General features: G+C 35.8%; 2 protein-coding genes across 2 annotated transcripts in view; both read left to right on the top strand.

Annotated features, from left to right (window-relative positions):
* Nucleotides 1-12,442: 12,442 nt before the first annotated feature.
* Nucleotides 12,443-19,901, top strand: part of LOC309476195 (uncharacterized protein) — a 65,952-nt gene continuing 58,493 nt past the window's right edge. The window contains exon 1 of the mRNA XM_082139443.1: nt 12,443-12,574. Within this exon, the coding sequence (XP_081995569.1) occupies nt 12,514-12,574 (61 nt within the window). The 5' untranslated portion in view covers nt 12,443-12,513. The remainder of the gene's footprint in view (nt 12,575-19,901) is intronic.
* The window catches only part of LOC309476157 (natural killer cell receptor 2B4-like), a 32,413-nt gene continuing 28,994 nt past the window's right edge, over nt 16,483-19,901 (top strand). Inside the window, exons 1-2 of the mRNA XM_082139383.1 lie at nt 16,483-16,790; nt 17,000-17,323. Of these exons, the coding sequence (XP_081995509.1) occupies nt 16,730-16,790; nt 17,000-17,323 (385 nt within the window). The 5' untranslated portion in view covers nt 16,483-16,729. The remainder of the gene's footprint in view (nt 16,791-16,999; nt 17,324-19,901) is intronic.

Below are 19,901 nucleotides of genomic sequence, written 5' to 3' on the forward strand. Positions count from 1 at the left end.
ACCAACTGAAAAGGGTATAAGCAAGGACAAAAATAAAACAATTTAATTCTCTACTAAGCAATACATTACAATGTCGCAAAATTAATAAACGCTCTAATCATGAGCACATTGTATTTTCTGTCTGTAGCTCAGAATAAATAAATAAATAAAATAAACTGAATGAATGTCACGTGACCTTAGGCTATATATACGATGACCATCATGATTTGCATCAGATGACCGTTTCTATTTCCTCAGCCTACTGCACACTCAACATTTTGATCAATTTACCCACATTAATAACCCGTAATTAGCAATTAACTGTATATATTTTGTATCTGTTCATTTGTTATACGTGTTTTTACTTCTTGTTTTATTCATTACTACTAGCCGGTTTTAAGTTTGTTTAGTTTGTCGTCAGTTCGTCAAATTGTTGGTAAGTATGAATTAAGCAGCCTTTTGATATGTTGAAGTTTATTATAAAGAATGATTATACATTAATATAACACACAGTCACAATAAACCACAAATACAAACACTACAAACAAATACCGGAAAAGATTAGGGTGCGTTTTTTTCCTTTCCTCACAAAACAGCTGTGAGTGACGACAACACGGAGCGGGAAAAAAAAAAGCTGCTCTGATTGGTTTAGACCGGGGCGGCCTAACTCGGTCCTAGAAGGCCGCTGTCCCGTTGAGTTTAGCTCTTACTTGTCTCAACACACCTAATAAAAGCTTGATTAGGTGGTTCAGGTGTTTAATTGGGGTTGAAACTTAATTCTTCAGGACAACGGCTCAACAGGAGCAAAATTGTACGCCCCTGGTTAGACGATGAGAAAGGTTAACGTACAAATGTGAAGCGCTTATGGCAAGCCATTTTAACATTTAAAAGCAAATTTTGACTATCCGGAATTAACATTGTAGATATCAACAATGTCTTTCTGACTAGTCGTAATTACATTTTGGATAGTTGGAATTGTCATTCAAGATATCTGTAACGTAATTGTGACTAGTCGAAACGACAGATAGAGATATCTGTAATTCAGTTTTGACTAGGCAAAACTGAATTACAGATATCTGCAATGACGTCATTGAAAATGACATTCAACTCGTCACACATCTTAAATGACAATTGCAGATATCTGTAATTCAGTTTTGACTAGGCAGAATGAAAGTTAAAGATATCTCAAACGTCATTATGACTAGTGCAAATTATTGTGCATGACGTTGCTCTATTTTACATATCCATTTCCCCTCCCCACCATAATCAAAGAAAAAGTGGGTTAATTTCCTTATTTCTATGAATGGAAGAAGAAAGAAGCAGTCATGGCGTTGGCTGTAATCGAAAAAAACACCAGAAAATGTTTTTTATATACAAAAAAAATAAAATAATTTTTACAATGCTATGTTTATGTTCATGCTTAAAAGGTTGTTGTTGCCGTAAGATTTATGCGTGAAAAAGATTCACACTAATTCACTTTAATAAAGATGCTTACATGCGTGCTATTCTTGAAAGTACAATAACATTAACTTCCTTAGATGAGAAACAAAGTTCTTAGTTCAGATTAGTTCTTATTTTTAATTTTACTTTTTCAGTTTGAAACAGCATGAAAAAAGACGATTAAAAACTCTGGTTGCTCCGACATGGTGCTAATCAGTGCTAATTAAAGTTAACAGTTAACAGGTGCTATGTGATTTGATGATTTGAACAACACGATCTGCTCCCGCCTAAAGTGTGATGCATGCATACAGATATCTGCAACGTCATTTGGCCTAGTCAAAACTCTAATTCAAGATATCTGTAATTACATTTTGACTAGGCAGAATAAAAGTTACAGATATCTCAAATTTCAGATATCTCTAATCAAACTTAATTTCAAGATATCTTTAACTTGATAATAGATATCTACAATTAAATTATGACTATTCCTAACTCCAGTTTGAGATATCTACAACGCCATTTTGACTAGTCATAACTCTAGTTACAGATATCTACAACGTAATTTCGCCTAGTCAAAACTTAATTTAAGATATCTGAAAAGGAACATGTAGATATCTTGAATTGAGGTGAATTAAAGATATCTTTAACTGGAGTTATGACTAGTCAGAATCTAATTGAAGATATCTCAAACTAGAATTACAGATATCTACAATTCAGTTACAGATATCCGTAATTCACATAGTGGATATCTGCAACTGAATTGTAGATATCTGTAATGATAAACCCCATTCAAATGAATGGCAAAAGTGATGTCATTTGTCCTAGGAAGAATGTCTTTGTGGATATCTGAAATGACAATTATGGATAGGAAGAATGTAGTTGCGGATATCTGAAATGTTCTTTTCGACTAGGCAAAACTGAATTAAAGATATCTTCAACACATATCCAGTCTAGCTTTTAAATGTTAAAATGGCTTGCCATAGGCGTGTGCATATGGCAAGCCATTTTAACATTTAAAAGCTAGACTGGATATGTGTTGCAGATATCTTTAATTCAGTTTTGCCTAGTCGAAAAGAACATTTCAGATATCCGCAACTACATTCTTCCTATCCATAATTGTCATTTCAGATATCCACAAAGACATTCTTCCTAGGACAAATGACATCACTTTTGCCATTCATTTGAATGGGGTTTATCATTACAGATATCTACAATTCAGTTGCAGATATCCACTATGTGAATTACGGATATCTGTAACTGAATTGTAGATATCTGTAATTCTAGTTTGAGATATCTTCAATTAGATTCTGACTAGTCATAACTCCAGTTCAAGATATCTTTATTTCACCTCAATTCAAGATATCTACATGTTCCTTTTCAGATATCTTAAATTAAGTTTTGACTAGGCGAAATTACGTTGTAGATATCTGTAACTAGAGTTATGTCTAGTCAAAATGGCGTTGTAGATATCTCAAACTGGAGTTAGGGATAGTCATAATTTAATTGTAGATATCTATTATCAAGTTAAAGATATCTTGAAATTAAGTTTGATTAGAGATATCTGAAATTTGAGATATCTGTAACTTTTATTCTGCCTAGTCAAAATGTAATTACAGATATCTTGAATTAGAGTTTTGACTAGGCCAAATGACGTTGCAGATATCTGTATGCATGCATCACACTTTAGGCGGGAGCAGATCGTGTTGTTCAAATCATCAAATCACATAGCACCTGTTAACTGTTAACTTTAATTAGCACTGATTAGCACCATGTCGGAGCAACCAGAGTTTTTAATCGTCTTTTTTCATGCTGTTTCAAACTGAAAAAGTAAAATTAAAAATAAGAACTAATCTGAACTAAGAACTTTGTTTCTCATCTAAGGAAGTTAATGTTATTGTACTTTCAAGAATAGCACGCATGTAAGCATCTTTATTAAAGTGAATTAGTGTGAATCTTTTTCACGCATAAATCTTACGGCAACAACAACCTTTTAAGCATGAACATAAACATAGCATTGTAAAAATTATTTTATTTTTTTTGTATATAAAAAACATTTTCTGGTGTTTTTTTCGATTACAGCCAACGCCATGACTGCTTCTTTCTTCTTCCATTCATAGAAATAAGGAAATTAACCCACTTTTTCTTTGATTATGGTGGGGAGGGGAAATGGATATGTAAAATAGAGCAACGTCATGCACAATAATTTGCACTAGTCATAATGACGTTTGAGATATCTTTAACTTTCATTCTGCCTAGTCAAAACTGAATTACAGATATCTGCAATTGTCATTTAAGATGTGTGACGAGTTGAATGTCATTTTCAATGACGTCATTGCAGATATCTGTAATTCAGTTTTGCCTAGTCAAAACTGAATTACAGATATCTCTATCTGTCGTTTCGACTAGTCACAATTACGTTACAGATATCTTGAATGACAATTCCAACTATCCAAAATGTAATTACGACTAGTCAGAAAGACATTGTTGATATCTACAATGTTAATTCCGGATAGTCAAAATTTGCTTTTAAATGTTAAAATGGCTTGCCATATGTGCATGTGATTGTAACGTGCGCGAGGGGGTAACGGGATCTGTGGCGTGTGCACGACCTGTGATTGACAGTCAGATCTCACACCCCCCTGCGCTGATTGGACCTGATGAAGCGGGAGCGGTGGATTTTTGCAAAACAAATAACACGCTCCAGGTGGAGTTAGAAGCTCGGGTTTTTTTCTAAAACCACCTTATTAATGTTGTTCTGTCGGATTATAGTGTCGATTACACTGAATATGATCAAAAAAAAATGTTGCCGACGGCAGCTTTAAGTTACAACCATAATTTTAAGTTACCATCATGGGGATCAGTGGGTGTTTAAGTTGGGCTCTTTACCCTGAAACCATTAACATAACACTTTGTTTGGCGACTGCTCTTAAGTTGTAACAGCCAGTTGAACTAAAGTGTAAGGAAATCTGATGGTATTGGTTGTGTTTAACATAATCATTATTTCACAATCATTTAACCTGATGCAGATCACCTTTGAACATAAGCTCATTATTTATTCATGCAGCAATGCATAGTGAGAGCCATGAATGAGTTTTGATTGGTGGCACCCAGAATGCACTGCAACATGCTTTATAATTGTCACCATTGTTGAGATTCACAGGCTGGTTCTTGAAAAAATTAAGTAAATTCAACTTAAAATAGTTTAGCTAAAATTATGAATATTATTAATCTGAAATTACTTATAAAATATAAGTACAACCAATTTACAAAATATAAGTACACTCAACTTAAAAAATATATCTGGATTTAGATAAATTTATTTCGTGCAACCCCTTGACGTAATAAAATTAAGTAAATTCAACATAACATTTTTTTCAGTGTAGAAAAACATGATTTTCATCGGAGTGGGTCTTTAAAAGGGGTTTGCTGTGGGCCCACAACTGGCCCCAATGGGGGCCCACTCTACTTAGTGTGGGCTAGCCCACAGTCAGCCCACACTTTGGGCTGTCCCGATGGGGCCCCACCTGGGGCCCACATGTGCCCCGCATTTCACGCCGGTATCTGGGCCCACAGTGGGCTGCCCGCAAGGGCCCCATTCGGGCCCCAAAGGAGCATGTTTGCTGGGAGCGGCCTCCAGTGACCACTTACAATAACAGCTGGTTCAGTCCCAACGGATGGCCTACAAAAAGGTCTCATTGCCAAGGTGTCACACAAGACACATCTCATGATGGGTAAAAGCAAAGAGCTGTCTCAAGACCTTCGCAACCTAATTGTTGCAAAACATATTGATGACATTGGTTATAGGCGCCATTCTAAGCTTCTGAATGTTCCAGTGAGCACTTTTGGGGCCATAATACTGAAGTGGAAAGACAATAATTTCACCATAAATTTCCCTCGACCAGTGCTCCTCGCAAGATTTCTGATAGAGGAGTGAAAAGAATAATCAGAAGAGTTCTGCCCTCATCAATTTTGTTAGTTAGCTAGATATTTCAACAAAGATTGTAAACTGATTTGAAAAAACAATGCCAATTCCAAAAAAAACAAAAAAAAAAAACAAAGAAAGATGGAGGATACAAGCTTGGATGGCTTGGGACATTTGCAATATTTGCAAAAATCTTCAACAAAAATAAATTAAACTTAGCCTGTGTGGAATAAAATTAGCCTATAAGAAGAAATGTTTATGAAGATTTCTATTTTTTAAATTTATATGAAATAAACTAAACCCAATACAAAATATTGTGGACAGGCGAGGGAGGGAAGGATGGAAAGAATCTGCTGTACCTGCACCCCCTTAAAAAATGATTTTTATTATTGTTTTTGTTTATATTGTTATTGTGTATTTAATTCATTGGGCCTACATTTGAATAAGAATTTAATGTGTTTAAAGTGTCCAAGTTTGCCAATAAAGGTGTCCCAGTTTGACAGTTTCGCCTGGAAAAATGTGGTTTGGGGTCCATGTGTGTTTGAGGAAGAATCATCCATCCTGTGTTTAATGTTTCTATTGTAAGCTATTTAGAATAGTATCATATGAGGGGCTAAGACATTTGGATCAAAATAAAACATTATGCAGAAGGCAAATTATCAGAAAGTGTTCCACTTTACCAGTACCCTATATCCTAAAGTGCAACAAATGAAATGTCCAGCAGAGGGCACCAGCGTCATTAAAGCTTAGCCTTTTGTACACTAAAGAGTGACCAAAACTCACTAATCATGTTCGCATCTTTTCTCTTTATTCCAGAGCATTCAATGTGATTGTATTGATTATCCTTGAACTGATTATGAAATTGGCATGATACATTTACCTGACATAATAAATTGTTACATTTGATTATTCTAACTGACTTTAACATTATTTTCATTAAAGAGTTAAAAGGAATAGTCAAACATTCGCTCACATTTAATGGTGCACGGATATCATTAAAACCTTTTAATTTATGGAGTCAGTCAGATGAAATAACTAGAAAATATATATGAGAAAATGTTGCATTTAATCAAAAATACTTTGCCTCGAGAAAAGACTGCCTAACCCCTCATTTACACGTGTAAATATAAATATATTATTCTGTGCCCTAAAAGAAGGAGTTGGTTAAAATATGAAGCAAGGTTTGAATAAATTGATTCCAAAAGCTGGTAAACATAAAAGAGTCTTTAGACAATCTGAGGCCTATCACTTTATGGATTATAAAAATATTATTTATTGATTATAAAAAAAATTCTAGGGCTATCGCGGCTGAAAAGGGGTAGGCTATTTCTACTAGTGAGAAACAATCAGGGTTGAAACAATCAACACTTGCGATTGCATTTGCATTAAGTGTCCCGCAATGAATGTAGCAAAATTCAATGTGCAGTTTGAAAATGCATTCCGAGCCGATCACGTGCCCGCCACATTCACTCAAAATAGACTCATGTTTGTTCTAATTTGCGCCGATAAACGTTTATTTTGTGCTGCTTCGGTTTCTTAAATATTAAAATATTATTTATTGGTCATTCTGAGGTCACTCAGCCCCCCTGCTCCACATTGACCCAAAATAGTCTTGTTTGTGCCAGTTAAAGTTTCGTGTGCTGCTTCGTTGTTTAACCTGCTCCACATTCACCCAAAAAAGGCTAGGTCGATGAATTTGACCCGTCAGATTCCGTGACCATGTACATATGTATTAATATACATTATCAATATGCTTTATAAAATGGAAAGGGACTCATATGTCTGCCTCATTTTATGATTATACAGCTGAATAAACAGAGATGGTCACACATCACATTCATCACTTTATTGAACATTACAGTCAGTTATAAATAAATAAAGAGCGGTCACATTTATTTTTCGGTAGCTATTAATACCGAATACATAGTTCCAACATGACGTCACAACATACGGGCATTTGTCGACCCGGCGCCATTTCTGTGGGCAAAACATTAGAAGAAGAAGAAGCTGAAACGAGTTAATTTCGTGATAAAAAGTGAAAATGGTCATCTCCTGCTGGGTCAATGGATGTTCAAATCGTGCCGGAGGTTCAGTTAAATTTGGATCTATTTTTATATTTTTATCTTCTACTTTTATCAGCCAATCAAATTGTAATGCGTATGACAGAACGCCCCAGAGGCCCAGCGATGTGTCGACGGCTGATGTCATCGACATGGGTGGGCAGATACAATACATGTTTGTGTACAATAACAATTTTCAGGAAAAATAACATTACGATGTCCATAAATAAATTTCATTAGTACATTGGGTCATTTTTGGTACATTTGTCATTCTAGATCTACTAATATTGTTAGTACCGAGAATTTCCACGTGACTAAATGCATTGATACTTATAACTTTTGTTAGATCGTTACTGAAGGCCCTGACTGAAACCCCACGGTACGCTACTGCAACCAGATAATGGTAAACATGGATAATACTGTATCTGAGGCAAAGCTGCAAAATCAGTGCTCAGTTTAGCGCATGCGGATCCACACCATTTATGACTGAAATTTTCGCATTGTACCTCTCTCTGTCTTGTGTTAATAGAGTGTCTTTATAATCTCTGTCACTTTGTCTCTTCATGATTTTCGTAACGTTATAAAGAGAAAGAAATATTTAAAATTTGCTTGTAAAACCTTGTAAACACAGCAGCTTATGCCCTCAAAGATGGAGTCTCCGGGGAGGTCACGTGACATGAATATAGAGAGAAAGAGTTGCGACACTCCCATAGACCTCCCTTGTAAATAATGGCGGCGCTTTTAACCGCCTACTTCCGGGATTTGAAGATCGGAATAGTTCCAAACTCTGGGTGCTTCTCAATTCTTATTTGTGCATCCTCGTTTCCTCTCCTCGCTTCCTTTCCTCGCGTCTCAGCTCCGCCCCCTGTAGGATGCGAGGGAAGGCTGCAAGGAAAAGACGCGAGGACGGAGGGATCGAATGAAAGCTTTTTTTATACATTGGAATCATTGATCACTCGAGCGTCACTTCATCGCGTCATCAGCAGCGCTCAGAGGATCTGCCCTTATGTTGTTGAAATTTGTTTATTTAAGAAATTCATAATAAATAATAATAAAGAAAGATACCCTGTTGAAATATGTGAGGTGTGTGGTTTATATAAACTGCAAAAGTAAAGTATAAATCAAAATGATTGTGGCCGATGTGAAGGGGGAGGAGAATTTATACGTGCGTCACGTTTAAGTCGATAAAACTCTTCCGCATAGGATCCACCTGTGTATCCTCGCTCACGACTCCTCAGGAAGCCTCCTGACTCCTCGATCCTCGACTCCTCGCGGTGCAATTAGAGAATTGAGATGTCCTTCAAGATGGCTGAGCTCGATCGGTTTCCGGGTCATAGGATGGAGGACGGAGGAGAGAGGAGACGAGGAGGGATATTGAGAAGCACCCACAGTCATTTTGGTGTTGGACACCATTCACTTACATTGCTGCGCGTCGAGTTGTTCTAGAGAGAGTTGCTGAAATATCGACCTCTTTTGATTTGTCAACTGTCTATATTGAATCAGAGGCCCTTTGCGATGCTTATACTGGTCTTCATTTGTACATGCACAGCGTAATTATTTATATTTTATGTTGGTTGTTTCAACCAATTTTCAAGCACTGCCTGCTAGCTAGTGCGACTTCGTCAGCTGTGACAGTAAGAGTTCGGTAATGAATCACTACCACCTTTATAGCAATTTTTTATAGCAATATTAACTTTTCATTATGTTTTATTGAGTGAAGCGGCTTGTGAGAACAATGCTGGACCTCTAGGATTGTTATGGGATCACCAGTCCTGTCTGTTTCATGGATCACCTGCCCCTGGTTTTTGTTTTTCTTGTTCACACACAGACTCACACGAGCACACATTTTTGTTGTCTGTCATTGTTTAATAAAAAATATTTAAGCGAACTCTGAACGGACCGCCACGGCAGACCTCTTTGCGTGATCACGAAGGTAGGCTAATGGCTGAATCAAAATTTATAAGCAAAATCACGGGAATCAATAGCCTAATACAGCCCAGTTGTGCTAAAATAAATATCATGAGACGTCCATCATCAGATGAATGATATGGAAAAGTTAAGTTAGAGCCGCTAAAGCCAGTGCTACCCATGCGAACATGAACACTAAGCTTTTCCCTCCAAAAATATAGCCTAAAACTTATCTCCAAATGCAAAACTGACATTAACAAAATGCAATAACAGCTGAAAAAGTACATGGGTGTGTGTTTTATTTTATATTTACCGTTCAATAATGCAGTCGCTGCTGTCTGTCCCATAGAAGAGCATGACAGCAGTGCCGGCCCGAGCCTTTTGGGGGCCCTAAGCAGAATTTGGTTTGGGGGCCCCCTCCCACCACGCGGAGTCACCTGTGCTTGACTATTATTGACACAATGTCACTCTATAATGTTACATTATAAATTAATACAATGAGGTTATGTATTAATACAAAATAAATACTTAATAAAAAATAGATACTTAAAAATGTTTTAACTTTTTCTTTACTCTTTTACTAACTCTTTGAAACTTCTGAAAACAAATTGTCACAAAACATATAAAAAAAAAAACTTATTTGAAAAATATCCTCCAACGTTTTTGCAGTTTGAATGATGTCTTGTATGAACATGACGGAGTATGTTTTTATGTTTCCACTGTTCGATCGCGCCCGCGCCTCACACACACACACACACACACACACACACACACACACACACACACACACACACACACACACACACAACATATTCAAGCATTGCAATCTTGACATCGCAGCCTGTTCGTTAAAGCCGTAATAAAATATAGTAATAAAATAGTCAACCTAACATATAAAAATTGCACTGCTCTGTTTAAATAAGCCAACAATTCGTATTCAGCGCTGCGTAGCCTAAGCACCGCTCCACTGTGATATTTGCAAGCACATTTTTGCGCATGTGAAGAGAATGATTTTTTTCCCCTCGATATTGGATTTCAAGCACATTTTTGCGCATGTGAAGAGAATGATTTTTTTCCCCTCGATATTGGAACGTGGGTGAAGTACAAAGAAGCCTATAATAAAGAATAGTTTACCATCCAAATCCATCGCGAATGTTAAAACATTTTGATTCTAATGAGAGAGATACGTGAGCCCAGCACTTTCGCTTTAAATTATTTCGTTTTGGCTTGTTTTTAGTTATTTTTTTATTCTTGTTCTGTTCTGAATATCATTAAATTTAAAGGATAAATCATTGATCAAATCAATTTTTTGCGACATGGCTTAACATTACCGTGACTTTGCGCACGAATTGTCTATGCACGCGAGGTTATGCGCATCACTCAAACACTGGCAGACACCGCAGCAGTTGTAGGCAGGTATATTGATCATGAAATCAGAATTTTCTTGTCTTGAATTATTAATCCATTCATTCATTTATGTCACTTGTTTAATTTAATTAATATGTAAAAAAAAAAAAAAAAAAAATAATCGCTTGGGGGCCCCCTGGTGGCGACGGGGCCCCAAGCAGCCGCTTAGTTCGCTTATGCCTCGGGCCGGCCCTGCATGACAGCCAGCGTATGTTTTGGAACTATTGGGGCTTACATGAACCACGTGACAGCCATAGCGGCGACATCAAAGAGTGTCGCAACTCTTTCTCTCTATGGCTCTGGCCTGTGGGAACTGTATCCACCTTTATTCTGCTCTAAACAATGGGCGCTGCCATAACGACGACTCCGGTTCCCTACTTCCGGTTCGCTTGACCTGTAGAAGTTCAGTTTTAACGCTAACCACTCTAAACGTTTACTTTATTGAATGTATCTGATACGGAACGACATGGGCATTATTTCCTTCTCATCTTATGCTCGAAACACTCAGTTTCTAAAAAGTTTGAAATCTTCTTTGAATTGTTAAAACAAATAACAACAGCACATGAGGAGCTTGAACTCATTATCTCGCTGCTAGTACAGGTCAAGCGCTACGAACGGAAGTAGGCAACCGGAGTCGTCGTCATGGCAGCGCGCATTGTTTAGACTAAACAGAATAAGGTGGATACCAATGGAGCGTTGTCATATTATGTGATCACTGGGTAACGTTAATATGCATTTGTAAGGAAAAACTATAGGATCTCCAACATTATTGGGTATTACAGTTAATAGTAGGCTAATAAGAATAAAGATAATGTATCAGACAATGACAATATTTTATACAAAACGAAACCATCAACACAGTCCAGCATCAGACAACAGCGCAGCATGTTGACATGGGTGTTGACGACGCATGATAGGCAGACCACTCTCCCAGACCCAGACGGTCCAACATCGTACTGGTTCTATCACCTGCAGACGCGTAATAATCTTCGGAAACACTATTTCTCTGTTCACACTCCACTTCATCTGCTAGTGAATTTAACGCTCGTAACAGGGCGGCAGCAGAGCTGATACGACCTGTTGCCGAGTTAACGGGCACGTGATCGGCGCAGAATGCATTTTTCAAACTGCACATTGAATTTTGCACCAAACATTGCACAAATGTATGGGGAATTTAAAATCAGAAATGCATTGCCATTTTACATATTGCATTGTCATTTTGCATATTACATTTCAAATTGAATATTGCTACACATAAACTTCCATACAAATCCACATGTAGGCTACAATTTTACCAAAGTGTATAGGCCTATAGACAGTAGACTACAGTACAACACAAAATATATATTAGGAAGTGAAGGTGAAGGAATTACAGTAGCCTAATACAGAACATGAAAATTAAAATAAAAGACGAGGTAAAAAAATAATAATAATAAAAATAAAAACAAGATTTAAGTCACTGTTCTCTACCAATTTGGTGCAATGAAAATCATATCAGATATTTAAAATTCCTACGCAGATTTCATGATATTCCTAGAAGAACAGAACAGAACTCCATTGTTTGAACCAATAAGCATAACTCTGTCGTCAGCAAGTGATTTTCGAACGTAGAGGAACTTGTTGCAATTTCACACTGACTACAGTTTCACACCTTACAACAGACCAGCTGCACTGTCTCCTTCAGCTCTTTGTCGTTTTATTACTAAACGTTCAAAGTTTATATGACATTTACGTTGTGTTTTGCAGTTTGGCATGTTTTAACGTAGCCTTTGTTGTTTTTTGAAATCCTTCAGCGAAATGCCAGAGAAAATATTTGACATGATTATATTCTTCTGTTTGTGCTTATGGAGTCTGAGTGGTAAGTATTTTCATGACTTCACTTCACTTATTTTTATATTATCATTTGTCCACATACACACCATTCTATTATTACTTACGTTCCGTTATTCATTTTTGTTTATCAGACTAATATTGGCTAGCCTACTCTAATATCGTTTTGTTTCTTTTTCTTCAAATTTTATTTAAAATGTATTACACATTCTTGATATATGAGTTAGTGAAGTGAAGGCTCTTTTTCAATGATAAATTAGAAATGACACCGACAAAAACATCAAGTAAATCTCCAAATTCTGAGTTAACATGTTTGTTGTTCAGGAGTGTTTGGTGTTGATGCAGTGAAGTCAGTGTCAGTGACTGAGGGAGAATCTGTCACTCTAAACCCTGATACTGAAATACAGAAAACTGAACTGATAATGTGGAGTTTTGGACACAACAACACACACCATCACATAGCTAAAATCCACAACAGAGAGAAGACTATTACATATTTTCCTGATGAGAGATTCAGAGACAGACTGAAACTGGATCACCCCGGATCTCTGACCATCACAAACACCAGAACCACAGACTCTGGACTTTATACAGTCACCAGCACCAAATCACAGGCGCTGCTCAACAGGTTCAGTCTTACCGTCTATGGTGAGAGAATTACTTGTGTACAGTATGTATGTAATGTTATATGCATGTGTGTCAGTGACCGTGACATGACTGTCAAAATTACCGAGATTATAAAATGATACACAATTCTGTGATGATACAGAATTAGAGCTGTGTATCGCCAATAATTTGCCAAGCCAATGATAAGTATTATCACAGAGGGGGTTTACAATATTGTGAAACTGTAAGAAAGGCGATATATTGCAATATTTCTTGTTTTGCTTTTTTTAGGAAGAGGATGTAATTTTAGAAAAACTGAACAAAACAGTGTAATTTGCATTTATAAAAACAAATTAAATAGTCAACATTTTATAACATTTGTTTCTCTGCTACTTTAATTACATTAATTCAATTTTAAATATCAATGAATTGTCATATTTCACAGCACTCTATACTGAATTAGATTTATTCTCTGTTTTTCAGCTCCTTTGCCTGTTCCTGTCATCAGCAGTGACTCTTTACAAAATTCTTTATCATCATCATCATCATCATCATCATCTTGTTCATTGGTGTGTTCAGTTGTGAATGTGAGTCATGTGACTCTCTCCTGGTACAAAGGGAACAGTGTATTTCACAGCGTGAGTGTGTGTGATCTCAGGAGCCTGTCTGATCTCTCTCTACATCTGGAGTGTCTGGATGACTCGTATAGTTGTGTGGTGAACAATCCCATCAGCAACCAGACTCTACATCTCAACAACACTCAACTCTGTCAGCCATGTTCAGGTATCACTGGCACTATATATATTATATATGTGTGCGTGTGTGTGCGTACAGTGTATATATTAGGGCTGGGTAAAAACATTTTATGAAACGATATCGATTCTTAAATCCCAAGAATCGATTAGTCATCCCGTTTTCAGTTGATGAATGACTGGAACATTGTTGCGCGCATCCAATCCAATAAATCGCAATACTATTTGTGCTTTGTTATTATTGATATGAAATAAAGTCTCAGATTTCAAATTACGTCCTTTTTCTTTCGAAATTCAAAAACATAATTACCGTTTTGGCGCTGTAGGGTGAGATTGCTCTGGCGCAGGTCTAGAGCAGCAGCCGCGCTAAGCGCACATGAACTTCTCTTCCGCCGTAATAATCAGTTGCAGCTCCAAATAAACATGAATGACCAACTGAAAGTGTGTTAAAAGATAGAGTACAACGTATCGAAGTCCGTATCATGTCACATGGAATCGCTCAATCAGTGTTTCAACAGTGGAAAGACGTTAGTAAAAATGTCATGTCATGTCACATTTAGGCCTACCTCAGAAAAAACATATCCAATGTAGATAAACTCGTTAGTCAGCTAGAAAAATTAACTCTAGAGAGGAACATTTGGTTTAATGCACCATATTACATATTCATTATAATTTTTAACGTTCTTCAATATTTAATGCATGTTTGAATAATCTGGGTTTTTTTTATGACAGCCACCATTTTTTATATAATTTCATATAACTTTATTATTATAAAAATAAATATGTATGGAAAATATGTAAAATATGTAAAAATGTATTTTAAGTGTTTGTATAGCCTACAAATCAGTTATTTTTTACCTTCAATATTATAATAAGCTAATGAAGCCAATAGGCTACAACTGACTCCCATAGTTTACAAGGCTAATAGTTAAGAGATTTGTTTTCCTTGAGAAAATTTGCAATGTATTGTACCTGATATCCAAAATAATCAATACTGAATCGAATCGAAATCGAATTGTGAAATTTGTGTCAATACCCAGCCCTATATATATATATATACAAACTAATTTAACCATGTTTAGATCATTGCTCATCATTGCTCATTTCTTCTTTCAGGAACCAGTATCCACTGTTGTGGTTTTACTGAAACTGTGATCCGATTGGCTCTCTCTGCTCTGGTGGGCGTGGCCACTGTTGCCGTTTTGGTTTATGAATTCAGATCCAGAAGTCTTCAACAGAAGAAGAGAGAACAAATGTCACCATCAAACACTGATTAATCAGATATACGCAGGAAAGTGGAAATGTTCTTAAATGACTGTAGACATTATATTAAAAAAATAATAATTTGAGAAAGTATTAAATAAATTGTTCAAAATCTAAGCTCTCTTTTTAAGTTTAAATTTTCCACATTTCTTTTCTTTATATAACACTTTTGACAATACAAATCATTCTAAAGCAGCTATTCAAAAAACATGCCTTACAATGTAAACTGTGATTAATCAGATATAAGTAGCCTAGACCTATAATAGATTTTTTAGTTGTATTCTGTTGTATTATTGTAAGATGAGTTGCAGTTTTATCTGCAATGAAGTGATCCACAGACTCTTTTGAATGCCTTTCAGAACTTTTCAAATTAAAAACATCTCAAAATAAAACAATGCTTCAAAAACGTTATTGTAGCCTACTTTTATTTTGAAGTCAACATCACTGAAGATAAAGTGATTGTGAGTTAGGCCTAACTTGCTGTCATGACAGATCTATTTCAGAACTTAATCAACTATCAAAATAATCTGCATACAGGCTTGGGCCGCCTGTTTCCGACCACTGCTATAGGCTATATGTGACCCTGCATAAAAAAAAAACAGTCACAAGTTGCATGGGTATATTTGTGGCAATAGAATGGATCAAAATTATTTTTTATTTTATGCCAAAAATCATTAGGGTATTTAGTAAAGATCATGCTCCATGAAGATATTTTGTTCATTTCCTACCGTAAATATATTAAAAAATATATATTTTTGTGAGTGAATGCAGCAAATTTGCGAAACATAAATGGACAACTTTAAAGGCCATTTTCTCAATGTTTAGATTTTTTTTGCACCCTCAGATTCCAGATCTTCAAATAGTTGTATTTCAGACAAACATTGTCCTAGTCTTTCAGATAATTTTCCACATAAGCCTATAAAAATGTAGTCATTCACTATATCATAGCTAAGTTAGCCTAATCTTTCTATTGTCTGACAAAAAAATAATAATAGCCTATTGGAAATGAGAACAGCTTTATTTGACATTCGGTTATATTATATTATATTATATTATATTATATTATATTATATTATATTATATTATATTATATTATATTATATTATATTATATTATATTATATTATATTTTATTTAATAGAGCATTAATTTAGAGAGAAAACACATTAGGTAGGCAGAACGCAAGTACGACGCGATGACATGAATATGCTATGTATGGCGTAATCTAGCACATTTTAGCGACTTTTAGGGGAAGGCTACTTTCCTTTGAAAATAGTTGGCAACACTATCGTATATCGAGTGTGATAGCCAAGCTTTTGCAGCGAGGCGATGTAAACCATCTGTGAGAAGTCATACAGTCTCTGAGTCTGAAGCCCTCTAGAGGAGTTTAAACGCACTCAGAGTTTTCACTTTCACGACAGACCGGGAGCACTGTCCACTTCAGCTCATCGATCGACTAACGTTCAAATGTTTTATGTTTATCATAACATTTCTGTTGTATTAGGACCTAACAGTTACCCTTTTCAAAAGTAGGAGCCGTTTTATTTGAAACCCATCAGCGAAATGCCAAAACAAATATTTGACATGTTTATATTCTTCTGTTTGTGCTTATGGAGTCTGAGTGGTAAGTAAGACTTTACTTTTCGTAATTTCTTCTCTGCCAATGATATGGTTTAATTCATTGCACATTATTGAAATATAGCTATATTGAAATTAGTGAAGTGAAGTGTTGTACATTTTTAAATAGTTTCAAAATGTAAAAAAAAAAAAAAAAAAATCAATCAATCTAGTAAATCTCCTAATTCTGAGTTAACATGTCTGTTTGTTGTTCAGGAGTGTTTGGTGTTGATGCAGTGAAGTCAGTGTCAGTGACTGAGGGAGAATCTGTCACTCTAAACCCTGATACTGAAATACAGAAAACTGAACTGATAATGTGGAGTTTTGGACACAACAACACACACCATCACATAGCTAAAATCAACAACAGAGAGAAGAATATTACATATTTTCCTGATGAGAGATTCAGAGACAGACTGAAACTGGATCACCCCGGATCTCTGACCATCACAAACACCAGAACCACAGACTCTGGACTTTATACAGTCAGAAGCACCAAATCACAGGCGCTGCTCAACAGGTTCAGTCTTACCGTCTATGGTGAGTACTTGAGTACCCTGTTTATATCTAATATATATATATATATATATATATATATATATATATATATATATATATATATATATATACAGAAGATTATGTGATTATACGCAGATTATTTTGTGCAATAATCTTGTAATTAATTATTCTTGTAATTAATTATTTTAATAATCAACATCAGTTATTTCTTTAATACTATAAGGCCCGTCCAGTTGGCCCAAGGATGGTTTCAAATGGCGGGTTAAGGTTTCTGCGTATTACTGTCTTATCCACATGGCAAAGTAATTTAATTCCAATTAAACTTTTATCTGACTCCATTATATCACAACCTCAAATTTAGGTTGGAATGCCATTTGGTTATTGGTCATTTATATAATAGTTTAGCTACGCATTTGATTATTCTATTTAACTCTTTACTCTTATTATACTCGTTCGTTCGGGTGCCAAAGTCGCACAGGGTCCTCGCACTGGACGTTTATTTTTATGCAGGCCCACATCACAAACTCGCCAGTCTTGGTAATTGACTATACTGTTTAGAAGGCCGCCTTCACGCTTGCTCTATCTAAAAGTATTTTGCATAGTCTCCATGGATCTGTAGACACTTGAATTAAAGTAACACTATCTCTAGTCAGAGGTCATGGCCACTACTAGAGATATAAGCCGACCAATATTACCATTATTAAGCTACAGTAGTAGCTTTGGTTTGGTCATGCCATGGTTTCCCACGTACACTAAGTTAGAGTAACATTACATCAAAACAGAGGTAAGGCGCATAAGAGGTATTGTTGGTCAACATTTTGTTGTCCTAAACGGAAATTCCCTTTTTCGTCTTTACAGTCTAGGTACACTTGAACTAGTTCCAAGAGTTAGCCAGGTCTCTAAAATTGCAGTTGGTGTGCCCTATGCTCCACTCAAAACTGGACATTAGTCTGTTACTAACCTGTCGCAGATTTGCAGTAACAATGGGTAAAACGTAATCTTCTAGAATCAATCATTTCAGAGTAAGTCAGAATAAAATCAAATGTAATAATTTATTAGGTCAGGTAATTTACCTGAGAGAAATGTATCATTCCAATTACAGAATCAAATCAAGGATAATCAATACAAAACATCAAATGTTCTGAGGTAAAGAGTAAAAAAATGTAAACCTGATTCAGGAAAATAGTATACATAATGCTGAGTGACTGAAAAACATTCAGCATTATGGGCTGATCTCCTTACACATCGCCCTGAGCATCTTGAGACATTTCTTTAACTCAGACCAGGACAGAAACCTCTTTCAAATGAATATGTGACCCTGGATCACAAAAAACAGTCACAAGTCGCACGGGTATATTTGTGGCAATAGCCAACAATACATTGTATGGATCAAAGTGATCAATTTTTCTTTTATGCCAAAAATCATTAGGATATTAAGTAAAGATCATGTTCCATGAAGATTTTTAGTAAATTTCCTACAGTAAATATATAAAACATTTATTGTTGAGAGTGAATGCAGCACAATCGCAAACATAAATGGACAACTTTAAAGGCAATTTTTCTCAATATTTAGATTTTTTTTGCACCCTCAGATTCCAGATTTTATAATAGATAAATACACCGGACAAATATTGCCCTATCCTAGCAAACCATACATCAATGGAAAGCTTATTCATTTATGTTACGACCCGGCTCAAAGTCATAACATAAAGAGGACAACTGACAAGATATATTTGAATAAAGAAATGGTAAGTTTATTTAAAGTTAAACAAAATAATGTCTAGGGTTCAAACACAAGGTAATTATAGTAAATATCAACACAAAATCAAATCAATAAACAGTTGGAAATTAGGTTGGTAGAGTTGTGGAAATCATATGGGAACACAAACTCAAGAACCCACTCTTCAAACAAAGTCACAAAACACAAATGAGAGAGAAAAAGGCAAAATCCATGAACTCCTTAAATAGTTTGCCACAGGTGCAGCTGATCTTCATTAGAGCAATCCCGCCCACCAAGGAGGAGTCAGTCCTAGAACTCAAAAGATAAAAGATAAAAAGAAAACAGGGGCAGGGATGTAACAACGTGATGTATAAATCTCAATTTAAAAAAAAAAAACCCATGTGACTGTTTTTGTGGTCCAGGGTCTCATATAACGCTGCGAATTTGCATTAATCATGGTCTCCAGATTTTTCACCTTTTGAGAGAGGGATGCCATTTGCATGAAAGGCACAGCCTCCGTAAGCAAACTTTACCTTTAGCTTTACTTCTGTGGAGATGTACATTGTACCAGTCACACAGAGACATTTAGAATTATACCAAACATGTATCAAACATTCAGTATGTAATAATACTGAATGATAATTGTTCACATTAAACTCTATCAATTTTTGGTGATATCAGCATGAGAGAGAAGATGGAGGAAAAGGAGTGAAGGGAAAGAGATGTAGATTAGTACAATACTGAGGTGATTGACTCGTCCTTGATTTCGTCTTGGACGGGAATGCTAATTTCACAAGAGAAAGTTCAAATGTTAATTCTCTTTGTTTTCTCAGAGAGTAGCCAGTTCTTCCAGTTTCTCCAGTCTTAAAATACACTAAA

Source organism: Leuciscus leuciscus (assembly GCF_965113295.1).
Source record: "Leuciscus leuciscus genome assembly, chromosome: 15".
In the NCBI taxonomy this organism is placed as follows: Eukaryota; Metazoa; Chordata; class Actinopteri; order Cypriniformes; family Leuciscidae; genus Leuciscus; species Leuciscus leuciscus.